At 47.4% G+C, this 15,005-nt stretch overlaps 1 protein-coding gene across 7 annotated transcripts in view; it reads right to left on the reverse strand.

Moving 5' to 3' along the window:
* The window catches only part of LOC119387257 (elongation factor-like GTPase 1), a 429,910-nt gene that overhangs the window by 5,106 nt on the left and 409,799 nt on the right, over positions 1-15,005 (reverse strand). For 6 of the 7 annotated variants that reach the window (XM_049413460.1, XM_049413456.1, XM_049413458.1 and 3 more), the window contains one exon: positions 14,396-14,580. The exons of the other annotated variant lie outside the window; for it this stretch is intronic. In XM_049413460.1, coding sequence (XP_049269417.1) covers positions 14,396-14,580 — 185 coding nt within the window. The remainder of the gene's footprint in view (positions 1-14,395; positions 14,581-15,005) is intronic. 7 annotated transcript variants of the gene reach the window in all.

Below are 15,005 nucleotides of genomic sequence, written 5' to 3' on the forward strand. Positions count from 1 at the left end.
TCCTACTGTGTAAACCCTCTATTGTCTCAACGGCAAACGATCATGAGAGGTCAGTGCTCTTGCAATGGCATCAAACTATGCTTGTTGGCTCCAAACCGAAACTCCGCCGTACATATTCTCTTTCCACGTAGAACGTCGATGGCACAACGGATGGCGTCATCGGGTTGGCATGCCGAAAATATACACGTATAAGGGCAATTCGCGGTTACATACAACTTCGTGCCACGCCGCGATGGCTCCCAGAGAATCACGCATCGGGGGGCAGTTGTGGGATGTTCTTTTTTTTTGTTTTTTCTTTTTGTTTTCCCCAGCCCTTGCCGGGAATTCCGGCACATAAGCGGGCGGCGTAATCGCTTCCGGCGGCAGTCGTCATCGTATGACCATTATACGCTATACGTAGCTATCCGGAGCGTGCGTCTTCGGAAGAGCCCGCTCATGCAGACATCGCAGCGGCAACGTCCACACCACACCCGACGAGCCCTGCGAGAATGTGCGCGAGAAGCTGCGTCCCTGGACAGGGCTTTCCTGTACGGGTGCAAGCGTACACGTTTACCGCTCCGCAACATTTTGGGCGTGCGTGTGTTGACTGCAGAAGAATCGTAACTTTGGGCAACATACTAACAATCCTATTTTAATACTTATATAATGATGTATGTAAGAGCGTGCTTTCTAAGCTGAACTATAATGCTCCATAGCGTAGAACTTTCTCGAAGCTCGAAAAGTACACGACAGCAAAATTCAAGACACCATCAGGTTCCATAGTACAGCTAAACGAAGCTAATAAAATAATAATTGTTGGGGTTTAACGTCCCAATACCACGATGAGCGACGCCGTAGTGGAGGACTGCGGAAATACCGACCACCTGCAGGCTCTTTAACGTGCACCTAAATCTAATGTACACGGGCCTCAAGCGTTTTCGCCTCCATCCGAAATTGCGGCCGCCGCGGCCAGGATTCGATCCCGTGACCTTCGGGTCAAGAGTCGAGCACCATAACCACTAGACCACCGTGGCGGGTCAAAATCGTCGATTCACTTCGTTATGTCAAAACCTCGTTAAACTGAAATTCGACATCTTAAGCGAAGTATAATAGCCGAAGGCTTCTTTTTCTAGCACGGGAAGTGCTGCAAAAATGTTTGAATAAAACTGCCGTAAAAAATAAAATAAAAAAAACTAATTTCAATAACGCGAAAAAATAAATTTGAACCTGAGATCCGGCGACCACGGCTTGATGCTACGCCGGCGAAGAAAAGGAAGAGAACTTCAGAGCGGCCCAACGAAAGAAAATGCAGGTCCACCGCACTGTGGTAATACTGGATAAGCATTCGCAAAAACCGCTTGCCTCAACCATATGACGACTGGACCCAGCGGAAGTTTCAATTTATCGCCTCAATCTCCCTCTGGGGCAGCATCGAAACTTCGTTATATTGAAATCACGGATAACAAGCCTCGTTATACTGAGGATCAAGAGAGAAAGAGAGAGAGAATAAGGATCAAAGAAAGGCATGGAGGTTAACCAGGGCTGAGCCCAGTATTGGCTACCTGCCAGGGTTGCCAATGGTGGCTACTTTTCGCCAAAGTGGCGAATTTGAGAGGCCCGTGGCGACCTAATATTATGAATGGCGACATGGCGAATTTTTGGCGATTTTCGGTTGGGTCTCCACTGAGTTATGCATCCTAAGCTCAGTGTCTTCCCAACGAATGAGCGGCAACATTCTCTGTATTTTTTTTTGGTTTTAGACCCACGGGTAGAATGTGCACATTACGCGTCGTTCGGTATGTCCGTCGTGTAATTCGTGTCTATCTCCTCAATTCATCTAGATGCAAGAGGTATTGGAACGTCCCCCAGCGACACTCTATAGCAAAATGTAATTCAGCGGACTTCCTTCCTTACCGCGAGGGGGCAGTGCTTGACTATAAGTTTATGGCTTTAGGTGCTTTAAGTTTCTCTAAAGTATCGCGCTCCTGAAGGGGCTAGACGACGGGTTGGCCGCGTGTTCCGATTATTTGTTCCGCCAAAGCTCCAACTGTTCTGAATGGCTTGGTGACTTATTCACTGTTGCAGTACCGGCAATTTATCTCGTAAAGACAGTTTTGGAATAGCGAAGAGAGGCGGATACGCGGCTATTTATGCAATAAAAAATATTTATTGAGGTATTTTCCACTGTTCTCGGGGAGCGTGTGCAATGAAAACAATTGCTATATAACATTTTACATTGTCCAGGGATGCAACAGCCAAAATAGGATTCGGAGCAATTTTTGGAGCAGGAAAATCTCTCTTTTGGAGCAGGAAAATCCAAATTTGGAGCAGGTTACGGGGAAAAAAAAGCTCCCGTTTTGGAGCTCAAAATTCCAAATTTGGAGCAGCTTCACAAACAAAGCTTGCTTTTGGAACAGTAACAAAAAATATATGCAAACATTTCGATGTCACCACCACAATCATGTTTGCAGTGCATAACATGCTGAATAATGCCAGTGAATTCTCCGGAAATGAGTAAGGCCTTGTGCATTGGTGAATTTGCACCAAGGTCCTTTACACCTGGCCTACGCCACTGGCTGATCCCGTCACTGTTGCAATCCACTTCATTCAGCACCGATGCGCTGAATTTTGTATTCCACCCTGCTAAGAAGATCTTGAGAAAGTCCATTTTAAAGAGAGCCGCCATATGTGTATATAGTTCAAGAGAAAAGTCTAAGTCCGGTGTTTATATGTCATGCAACGTCTAAGACAAAACAGTCAATAAGTACAATCTTCATAAGTGCGCGTCCTCCCCCTGATCTTTATTATATATATATATATATATATATATATATATATATATATATATATATATATATATATATATATATATATATATATATATATATCGGGTGGCAGGCGAGTGAAATCACTTGCAAATTACTAACAGTCACCTTGCGCACTACAGACAATTTTTTGTTTGGTAATTAACTAATTTGTTAATTAAGATTATTTAATTAAATTGCTAAATATTGACTGTAGGCAAGAAATGCGGCTTGCAAAGTTCGAGGGCGTCTTCAGAAACCACAATTGCACCATTTGCGATAAAGAAAGTCTCACGTATACCATTTTTTTCAAGCTGCAAAGAAAGCCCGCGAAATACAAAAAGAACCACGTGACTAGCGCATTCGCTCGCCGCGAGAATGACTCTACGCGCAGCTGCGCTGCGCGTAGAGTCAACTTTGCAGAGAGTTAAATTACAGCGCGTTCTTCCCAGTCGAAACACGCAGATCAACGCACCAAGCGGCAGCGCCCGTCAGCGTCCACCTAATACGCCGTTACGAACACCCGCTTCCGAATGCAGACACTGCGCAAGGGATGGCTTACCCCGACAGATGCACTGGCACAATGAATGCCCACGACGCGCAAGCATTTCCGCCCTCTCTACCGACCAGGGAAACGAGGAGGGCGACCCAAAGCTCATGTAATTCAGTTTGATGCACTCATTAACGGGTACCCTGTTAGCGCTACTCTTGATACTGGAGCTACGATCACCTGTATCAACGAAGCAGTGCTGGAGGCTCTTCACCTACAAATAATGAGGAATTCATGCATCTCAGTTCAACAAGTCACATCATCTACCAAAACTTTGGGTCGCGTCAATCTAATGATACAGATAGGAAAAGTCACAAGGGAAATTCAGGCACATGTTCTACAAGGCATGAAGAGCAACTTACTTCTTGGCTTGGACAGTGCCTGTCTCTTTAACTTGTCCCTGGACCTTGACACCCTGACTCTACGCCAAGAGAATGACATCCTGCATCCTCGTGCACCAAACCATGCCACGGCTAATATGGACGCTTCCTTACAGGGAGTTGAAGTTTGCGATTTAGTGCATCTAAATGAAACTCAACAGTTCGCATTGAAGCAGCTTGTCCATAAGTACGACGACATTTTTTCCAAGTCACAGACAGACATCGGGTGCATCATCAGCGAAACGCATCGCATTCTTCTCACCAACAATGTTCCCATCCACAGGGCTTCCTATCGATGCTCAGAAGCCGATAGCGTTGAAATGGACAGACAGATCAACGATCTTCTTGCGCAAGGCGTCATACGACTGTCTACGTCACCATACGCTGCACCGGCACTTCTGGCAGAGAAAAAAGGGGAAGGACGCACGCGTTTCTGCATCGATTACCGCAAGCTAAACGCAGTGACGGTGCCTGACTATCAACCCATCCCTCGCATCGACGACGTTGTTGATTCTCTCGGGAAATCTACGTATTTCTCGACATTAGACATAACGTCTGGTTACTGGCACGTGAAGATGCATCCCGAAGACATTCCAAAAACGGCATTTGTCACACGTACCGGTCACTACGAGTGGCTTGTCATGCCTTTTGGCCTACGGAACGCCCCAGCCACTTTCGAACGGGCTGTCAAGTCCATATTGACAAAACACCGCTTGACGCACGTCACGAATTACTTTGATGACATTGTTGTCTATTCCGACACGTTCCCAGACCACCTGAAGCATCTAGAGGCAGTTTTAAAAGCTTTCAAAAGCGAATTCGTCAAGCTGAAATTGAAGAAATGTCAATTCGCCCGAACCTCCGTTGAGTACGTGGGACATAGGGTATCGAATGGCACGGTCACTCCGAAACGAAGTAACGTGGATGCAATCCTACGGTTTCCGACACCATCACGCCCTAAAGAGTTACAGCGTTTTCTCGGCACTGTGAATGTTTACCGTCGCCACATCGCCCGCTTCAGTGAAATTGCTCACCCACTGACACGCCTGCTCAGCAAAGACGTCACCTGGAACTGGGATTCGGACTGTGAGCTGGCTTTCACTCAGCTCAAGAAATGCGTAACAGAAGAGCCCATCCTTAAAATCTACGACGCCTCCAAACCTTGCGTGCTATACTGCGATGCGTCCAACAAAGGTATCGGCGCCGTCTTGAAGCAAGCGGATGATGAAGGTCGAGAGCATCCCATTGCATACCATTCACGCAAGCTACTCAAACACGAAATCAATTACGCCATCACAGAACTTGAATGCTTAGCAATTATTGACGCCATTGATAAATGGCACTGTTACCTACACGGGAAACCTTTCACTGTGATCACGGACCACGCGGCGTTGCAGTGGCTTAAAAACATCAAAAATCCCCAAGGGCGTCTCTTCCGATGGTCCTTGAAGCTCTCCATGTACGACGTGAACATCAAGCACCAAAAGGGCATTGACAACATCGAAGCCGACGCACTGTCTCGAAACCCGATTATTCAACTCCTATCTGCTGAACAACTGCGAGAGCATCCCCACGACAAACCGCCCGGCAAGCATACCATTGAGAACGGAATGACCATAGTCACGCGCATGATACGAAAAGTCTACGTCCCCTTTGCCCTCCGATCTTTTCTTCTCCAGAAAGCTCATGGCGCTTTCGGTCACGTCGGTGTAAAGAAGACATTGCGGCTTCTCTCTCCACAATACTATTGGCCTGACATCGTCACCGACGTTTCCGAATACATTCGACACTGCGATACTTGCCAGCGCTGCAAGAAGCCGAAGACCAAACGCTTTGGTTCCTTGGAGTCTTTACCACCAGCGGAACAACCATTTGATCTTCTGGCCATGGACACTATCGGAGGTTTTGCCAACTACGGTTCCTCCAAAAGATTTATCCACTTAGCCGTTGATCATGCCACCCGTTATGTGTGGGCTTTTGCACACAAGAATGAGACCTGCGACGCCTACATCTCTTGCCTGAAGAGTATCTTCGCTGCTGGAAAGCCTCGGAAGTTCCTTTCCGACCGCGGCACAGGATTCACCGCCGGCAAATTCAAGCAGTTCCTCAAGCACAACAACATTCATCAGCTTTTTACAAGCTCACAACGCCCGCAGTGTAATGGCCTAAATGAGCGCACCAATCAGTCCATCGTAACTCGCCTTCGCTGCAAGATTAATGACGAACCCCGAAAACCATGGACGCGTCTCCTCTCTGACGTTATCTACGAGTACAACAGAACACCTCACGAGGTCACGGGCTACCCACCCTGTTTCCTTATGTATGGCACACCATCGTACCCTTGTCTCCTTTCCGACGTTGCCGAAAACCTGCAGGACGCTCGTGCAAACGCGGTCCGCAATTCACTAGCATATCACGAGAAAAACAAGCTTATATACGACAAGAAATTCATTCCATCGGAGCTTCAAGTGGGAGACTTCGTTCTATACGAAACACCCTGGCACCCAAACCGCGGCAAACTTAGTGCAATAATGGAAGGACCGTATACGATCATACGCAAGATATCCACTGTTAACTACGAGATCGACTGCAGCGTGGCTCCACTCGGTCGCCAGACTGACATCGTTCATGTGGGGAGATTAAGACGATATCACCCGCCCCTGCATCTACGACTCTCTCGGGGGGAGGGGGAAGCGTGTGACGAACCACACGAGAACGGTGCGGTGCGGTAGTAGTGAGAGAGGAAGACGAAGTGTTTAATAAACATGGATCTTCGTACAGCCATCATGTCTCCTGCGCTACATATATATATATATATATAGAGAGAGAGAGAGAGGGGGGGGAGAGGGAGGGAGGGAGCTATGCACAGCGAAAGTAGGCATCGTTTCATTGAACGCAGTGCCTATCGCCGCGGTCTGTCAGTAATTTGCAAGTGATTTCACTCGCTTGCCGCTAATATTGTATTTTTAAACCGGCTAAAGATAGCTGGGACACCCTGTGTATATATATATATATATATATACAGGGTGTCCCAGCTATCTTTAGCCAATGGTTAAAAAATACAATATTAGAGGCAGGCGAGTGAAATCAGTTGCAAATTGCTGACAGCCACCTTGCGCACTACAGACAATTTTTTGTTTTGTAATTAACTAATTTGTTAATTAGGACGATTTAACTAAATTGCTAAATATTGACTTTAGGCGAGAAATGCTGCTTGCAAACTTCGAGAGCGTCTTCAGAAACCCCAATTGCATTATTTGCGATAAAGAAAGTCTCACGCATACCATTTTTTCCAAGCTGCAAAGAAAGCCCGCGAAATACAAAAAGAACCACGTGACTAGCGCGCGCGCGCGCCGCGAGTATGCTGCCCTCAGCCGTGGTCTGAGCGAATGAAATCACCTGCGGCCGCCACTCGCTGTCTCCGTTGCAGCGATAGGCCGATAAGTTAAAGGTGGTTTCTTGGCCCGAGCTTGCTACAACTTGCATCGTCACGCGCGTCAACTGGCTGGCAACGGGCCAAGAAACCACCGCCCACGTATCGGCCTACCGCTGCAACGGAGCCGGCGAGTCGCGGCCGTAGCTTATTTCGTTTGCTCAAACCACGGCTGAGGGCAGCATTCTCGCGGCGCGCGCGCGCGCAAGTCACGTGGTTCTTTTTGTATTTCGCGGGCTTTCTTTGCAGCTTGGAAAAAATGGTATACGTGAGACTTTCTTTATCGCAAATAATGCAATTGGGGTTTCTGAAGACGCTCTCGAAGTTTGCAAGCAGCATTTCTCGCCTAAAGTCAATATTTAGCAATTTTGTTTAATCGTCCTAATTAACAAATTAGTTAATTACAAAACAAAAATTTGTCTGTAGTGCGCAAGGTGGCTGTCAGCAATTTGCAACTGATTTCACTCGTCTGCCTCTAATATATTATTTTTTAACTCTTGGCTAAAGATAGCCGGGACACCCGGTATATATATATATATATATATATATATATATAGATAGATAGAGAGAGAGAGAGAGAGAGGGGGAGGGAGGGAGGGAGGGAGCTATGCACAGCGAAAGTAGGCATCGTTTCATTGAACGCAGTGCCTATCGCCGCGTAGAGCCGAACCCTTCCTAGTTTCGTGCAGCGCGTATCCAACAAAGCGGACGCCATCACTCCCGGGTCGGTCGCGTGCTATACCGTACGACAGCTTTTCCCGAGGAGTATTCCTACCCGTTCCGCTCGTGACCGCATGTAGGGATACGACAAAGATTTCGTTGGGTTAACAATGGTGAGCTGCTTTCGTTTCTGGAAGCGATACGCAATCTGCGTTTCCGCTCAGGTGGCGTCAGCCAACGGCATACTTGGGTTCGTCGCCTATATTATGCGTGCAATATATTTACAGTATAGTACCAATAGCGCTATGCCGCACGTGCTACCGAGCAGATATAAAGATCCTGATCGCGATAAGGTTGCTGGCGATAACTCGTACTGACGTGCTCGTTGGTATCTGCCATGAAACATTCGCGCCAGGAAAGCGGTGACCGCACTCGCGTCGACGTCAAAATGATTAGTCGAACAATGTCCACATTTCCAAAAAAAAACGCCAGGCCTGCGCTGAAACCGCAGTACAGTCACAGCGAAAGCTGGAAGAGCGGCGTTTCTAGAGCCCGTTAAGCACTCTTGTGGCTACAATACAAGTACACTAGAAAGGTACCCACTACGCCATAAATCACAATTTTTGTGAAGTTGGGAAGCGCCTACTAAACCATTATTCGTCATTCTGCGGAGAAGCGAGGCACCAGCTACACGTCTGTAAGGCATTATGTGCACTTTGTTGACCCGACTACTAGTGACGATGAAGAATTATGGCTCAGCCCTTTGCATTGGGTTGGAATCTTTAAACGGTCCATCAGTTATGGAATTTGCATTGGGTGACGCCCGGTCGCTATTTCCCTCTCCGGTCATGCTGTATAACATACGTTGACGTGGGAGAGAGACGGGGGGGGGGGGGCGAAGAACTTTACTGAGACCCCGAGGAAATGGATCATGCGCTTATGGGCTTCCTTGGCAACCAATACAAGTGCACTTGCGAGGAACCCACTACGCTATAAATCATTGTAATTTCACTGAGACCCCGAGGAAGTGGATCATGCGCTTATGGGCTTCCTTGGCAACCAATACAAATGCACTTGCGAGGAACCCACTACGCTATAAATCATTGTAATTTTTGAGAAGTAGGGCAGCAGGCACTGTGCCATTTTTCGCCATTCTACGGAGAGCGTTGGTACCTGCTAAACCCATGTAAGGCATTATGCGAACTTTGTTGATGCTGTGCCTGATGACGATGAAGAATTATGGCAGAGTCCTTTGTAATGGGTTGGAAGCATTCAACAACCTACCCCAGGCAGCACAGTACATTGGTCCAATATTGTTTATACGTTGGCAAACGATGGCCCAATGATGGCCCATACAAACCACTATAAAACCAATGTTGGCAAGCCAGCTTACAAGGATGCCAATAATGGTCCATCTTTGCCAGATAACATACAATATTGGTCGTGCGATTCTTTGAGGTTGGCAACAACGGCCCATGGTTGCCGATGTACATACGATATTGGCAGAACCAGGCCGTATGGATGGCAATATTGGGCCAGCTTATCCGTTGGTAAAACAATATTGGTTAAGTGATGGCAGTAGATCGGATATATTGTCCAGTCAATCTGACTGGTTAAACAATATTGGACGGCCAATGCTACGCGCCGGACAATATTGTCCAGACTTACACGTTGTCGCTCCAATGTCTTAAACACTGGCAAGCATATGCATGATATACCGGCAAGAATGTTTTTTCCCCTTTTACCATCACTGAGTGAAGGTTAGCCCGAATCGAGCCACCACCTGCGCATGCACGCCGTTATGAAAATCACTTTGTCCGGCATCCATCGCACCTCAAAGAAGATTTCTGGTTACTTATCACATTGCTTTATTCTACAAATATTCTACAAAAGCCCCGCGTTACACGGCGGCGAAGGCATCACGCCGTCCAACTGGGAGGCTGCATGCTTTTACTAGCCCCGGACTCGAGAACAGCTATGGGCCGTCCAACGGGCCCGCGACGCAAAAGAGACTTGGTATTTCTGTTCCGACGTGGGAGCGGCCCGGTCGAGTCCTAATCCGAAACGTGCTCTGAACCCATTCCTTATTACGTATAACAACGCCATTGTAGATGACGACCCCGCATTTCTGAAAGCCAGCGGCCGTTTCGGCCGTCCGCGAGTGCCGTTTTCGCTCCTTTGCATCGCATATTTGCGGCGCTTCGCGCTCGGCGCGTTCCGAGGTTCGTCCGAATTAACCCGGTTGCGGCCAAATATGACCGAATTAACGAGAGTTCGGTGCCATTAAACAATAAACATGCTTGGCGGGACCAGAAAACACGCCCTAATTGTCTGATTTTCCGAATTAATGAGTGTGGAACTAACGAGCTTTTACTGTATAGATATGGCAAAAACAGTCCATTGTTGTCAGTCAACAAACAAAACTGGAAATTCCATTCTATAAGAAAGGGAACAATGGCGCACACAGGGTCTTGATTTTTAAGTTGGCATTTAGTGTGGCACAAAATATATCCTAAACAGTTGGACAAAATTTGTTTTAGAGATGTTGAGCAATGTAAAATAAGTACCAAGTTTTCAAGTGAGTTTCGCGCTGCTGGAAATACATCTATGAGAAAGGAAAACAACACAACATCTCACTTTGCAATGCTTGTTAAAAGTTAATTGTGTGATACAGCCAGCGTACACAACGCAACTGTATAAAAAAAACCCTGCCTTTACATTGATTGAAGCTGTATATAGCGTTGATGAGTTAATGGAGTAGAATAGAATTCTAGTCTGCTTCGCCGCGCACGGAAATTTTTCTGGCGGCTTTATTAGCGGCGCACAATCAAAACATTTCATGTCACTTCAATCACACCACGTATTTTTGTGTTTGCTACACGACTGGTTGGATTACAGGATTGTAACTTCTTTGTGTGCGTGCTACAGCGACGTGCTGTCCAAAACTACGGTATCGCCCGCGGAATCTCCAAATGAGCGATGAGTTATGTTTGCACTCTCAACGCTTCACGCAACCAGACGTGTTCACTTCGAACAAATGTTCTCGGTGATCGGGAGGCCGGAGAAGCAGCGCGACGCCATGTTTTGCTCAGGAATTTTACGTCCTCTCCTCCCGGCAGTGGGACTGCGCGGGGGTGGCTGGTCATAAAACACTTGTCACTTGACGGCTGCTCCGCCCACGACGGTTCAAACGTGGCTCCGGACTTTCAATGCCTTTGAAAACGAGAGGATGGGGGGTGAGGAGATGGCGCGAGACGACGGCACCTCGGAAGATGCGTACGCGTTTCGGCCCCTTCTGGCCGGCGGCTATTCTTCGTCAGTCAGTGGTGGTTACTTTCCCTCGTTCGGGCTGCCGGCATCGGGGGGCGCGCGCCCCTCAGTATTCAGTCGAGAGTCATCGGGAAAAAACGGAGTCGGATATCGAGACAGGATGCCGCGATTCTATGGATACGGAGATTCGACGACGATGCCACAGTGAGAAGGCAGCTGTCCTGTTCTTCATCGGACTTGATTGTTTTGACTTTTGAAGAGCGATCCGCAGATGAGCGCCGATGTGTCCTGACAAATCGCAAACTTTCCGCCGGATTTTTGTGTTCGTATCGCGTTCAGTAAGTCGTTTCTTTCCTTAGTCGCATGTTACTTTCCGTGTTTTTCGTACGTGTAATATGTGCTGCGTTTATTAACGTCTACATTACCGCGTACTTTCACTAAAATTGTCACTTTGTGAATACCCGTGTGGTGGGCTTTGCTGTGCGCGTCGAAGCAGGTTAGTTAAGTCCTCGCCCTTAGCGATGTTTCAGCATTTGCGTTTGTTTTGTTCTTTTATCGCGTTGTCGTGCGCCAGCTAAATATCCGTTTTTGACTTGCCCTTCGCCGCTCGTTTCGCGCAAAGAAATGATGGATCTGTAACACACAAATTATCATTAGTTTTGAAGTTGTTGCAGTCTTTCAAGCTCTTGCCGCAGTTACCTTTTGATTAAAAAATACGCTATGAACTTTCTGGTAGTTAAAGATGGTTATGGATTTTATCTGTATCGAATGTCTGTTCACATGTAGATGTTCATTTATTTCATTTTGCATTACGCTTCGCTTTTCACTCACTTCCTTTTGAACCTTCGGTGAACTGACAACTTAAATAAGCGCTAACAGGGAGGCTGTGTGTGTTTGTGAGTGGTCCTGTTTCCGCGATTTCTAATATAAGAGCGTTATTCAAGGTAATGAGTGTAGGTTCTGTGCAAGCGGTCAGCAGAACAAAGCGCGAAATGCGAAATTATTTTCAATACTTGCAGTATCTTTGCCATATGTATACATGCAGAATAAACTTGTGTGTACTCTCAGCTTTTGTACGCTGATTATCCCTGCTGCTTGCCTAAAAGCAAAAGCGTGGGCAACATGCATTTATTTACGTGCACAAAAATCTACCTCACGTTAAACTACACATTCAGTGGAAAATGTCGTAAAGATATTGACATAGCTAACGAAAAGGCTGGCAAGAACCAGCGTTAAACGCTGGAAATGAAGGAACGATGGTGCAGCCAACGATAAAGGCTGGCAAAAAATATTGGAGCTGCCAATATTTATACAATGTTGGCGATACGTACGACGGACAATGTTGGCTACAGCCATCCTTGCCATTATTGGCGATATGTTGGACGGACAATGTTGGCTACAGCGATCCTTGCCATTATTGGAAAATCATTGGCATCCAATATTGGACCAATGCACATTTAGGTGTAGCAAACCCCCAAAAGCCAACGCAGGACCAATATTTCTGCCAATGTTAACCAACATTGTTCCGAGATTGGTCCAATGCCGGCGTGCTCGCAATTCGCATTGTGTGACGCCTGGCTACAGAGTTCGCGTTGTGCGACGCTTGGTGCTTATTTTACTCTTCTACCACGCTATATTGCATATGCTAATGTGGTTCCTTCCCGACATGAAGCCTGTATAGGACCTATTTGCAAAGCAGTTTCAAGCACCGGCATGGCTCAGAGGTTGAATACTGGGCTCCCACGCAGAGGGCCCAGGTTCGAACCTCGTTCCATCCTGGAATTTTTTCTTATTTCGTTTTTTTTTCTTATTTCGAGCGATACTGGTTACGGACACCGGCGGCGGACAACTACGGCGCCAAAAATGGCCGGTGAAATGATCTCATAACAGTTTTCGCTGTAAAAACGGAAGGCCTTTTTCGGCACATTGTGGTGTCGGCCTCACCGCGACTGGGGGGGAGCAAGTACCTTGATGAACTCTTTCGGCTAAGGCGGTCAGGGTTTTCGCGTGTAGTACTTCTCTATACAACACTTTACTCGTCAGTAGATTTAAAAGGACTTTACTGTAGACAACCCGCGAATTCGTGCACGTGAGTACTGCTATTTGAACAAAGGCAGTGTTAAACCGGAATCCACCAAACAATAACGACATCCCCACTAAGATTTGCAGCACGTGAAAAACGGCTCTTTTGTCAGTTAATTGACTTTCTTTATGCGGTGCTTCCACATTAAATGGGCGTTCACCTTTGCTCATGCTGAATGACCCTGTAAAGCAGCGTTTGAACCAGCAGTAAAAACTTCATTTAGGCCAGAAGAGCTTGGGTGGGGGCTAGTTGGAACATACTGTAGAAAAATTTTAGGCCCACCGGCCCACCAGCAAACACACCGGAACAGATTAACGTCCTGTTTGAGTCAAGCGCCACTGGGTCGAACTGGATTGGATGAAAGTGCCTCTGGTGCTTCTCCGAACATTAGGTCGCCAATACGGGCTTCGTTTTGCGTTAAAACTAGGCTAAAACTAGCGCAACCGAAAAATTTTGCGGTTACCGGGGGCGTTCTGGCACAGCGTGGCGCAATTTCGAGAAATATCGCGGTTTTGGCGCAGCTCGGCGCAGAAAAACGAAATTGTATCAAAATGGCGCAATTGGCGCAGATGTTGCATCCCTGATTGTCTATCTGTTCATTAATAACTCATCGGATTGGGACGTGTAGATATAGGTGACTATAAGAAAGGGTCGGTGGCGTCCTTTATCATATTAGTTCACACTTAAAAGGTGTAAGACTCACTGATGATCGGTTCCTGCGAGAATTCTGTCGTGTTACCTTCAATAAACCTTTTAATCCTTTTAATTCATATGAGGGCACGTAAAGCTGTCTACAAACAACGCTTTCACGGTTTTCGCCCAAGGTTTACCACACTTTTACCTTTGAAACGAGCGGACAGGGATGGAGGGATATCATGAGCGTTTCATTCATTCACCTTTGCGCCACCACGCACATCTTGCGGCTAGTCGGAGAAGCAGCACCATGCACTCCCATGGTGAAGCGGGCGATGCGACTGGCACTGAGAAACGTCAATATAATTTAAGGGTCTTGGATGGTACTGTATTCTACTGGGCTATACGTGACTGGAAAATTTTATTACTAGGTATGCCGCACATATCTAGAATGGCGACATTTTTGGCGAAATTTGTTAAGAAATGGCGACTTTTGGCGACTTTTTGCTCGTCGTTTGGCGACATTTACTCGAAAGTCAGTGGCAACCCTGACATTCACATCAACATAGGCAAGAAAGAGAGCACGAGCAAAACTGTTATCACCTCCCAGTGGCTGAAGACGAGCTGCGGGTTGGCCAGCCCCGACGTCTGCTTGCGTATCTCGTTGGCGAACTGCATGCTCTCCACCACGGGCAGCACGGCCGTCACCTCGAACATCTGCGAACCCTCGCGAAGGTCGCCGCCCAGCACGCGGCCGTGGCGCCGTCCCAGCACAGCGTACATCTTGCCTGCGCAACAAGACGAAGGCATATATAAGAGAGGCACACTGACACGTTCGGGGGCGTCGGTATACCGCATATAGACTTTTTCACAGGCGACTCCCTGGGCACCGCCATAATCCTCTCTGGGCTGTGTGAAATAGCCGTGACCCCCCAGAAATGCACTGCCGAGGCTGTGACGTCAGCCTTTGTACTCCCGTGCTCCAGCGCAGCATGGAGGTGTTTTTTTCTCTCCTGTGAAAAGGTCTATATAACAGCGCTCATGTACAGTACGATCCAGTCTTAAAGGGAACATGCGAGTGCTATGTATGTGCGAGTTTGACCGTCTTGCTAATGACTCGCGGTCGGGGTGCGCCGGCATCGTTCTGCAGGCAAACTTGCGCGGTGCAGTGGGCACTCATCTTCAGCCGAAACTTGAACTTGTGCTTTTAGTC

The sequence above is a fragment of the Rhipicephalus sanguineus genome, chromosome 3, assembly GCF_013339695.2.
Source record: "Rhipicephalus sanguineus isolate Rsan-2018 chromosome 3, BIME_Rsan_1.4, whole genome shotgun sequence".
Lineage (NCBI taxonomy): Eukaryota > Metazoa > Arthropoda > Arachnida > Ixodida > Ixodidae > Rhipicephalus > Rhipicephalus sanguineus.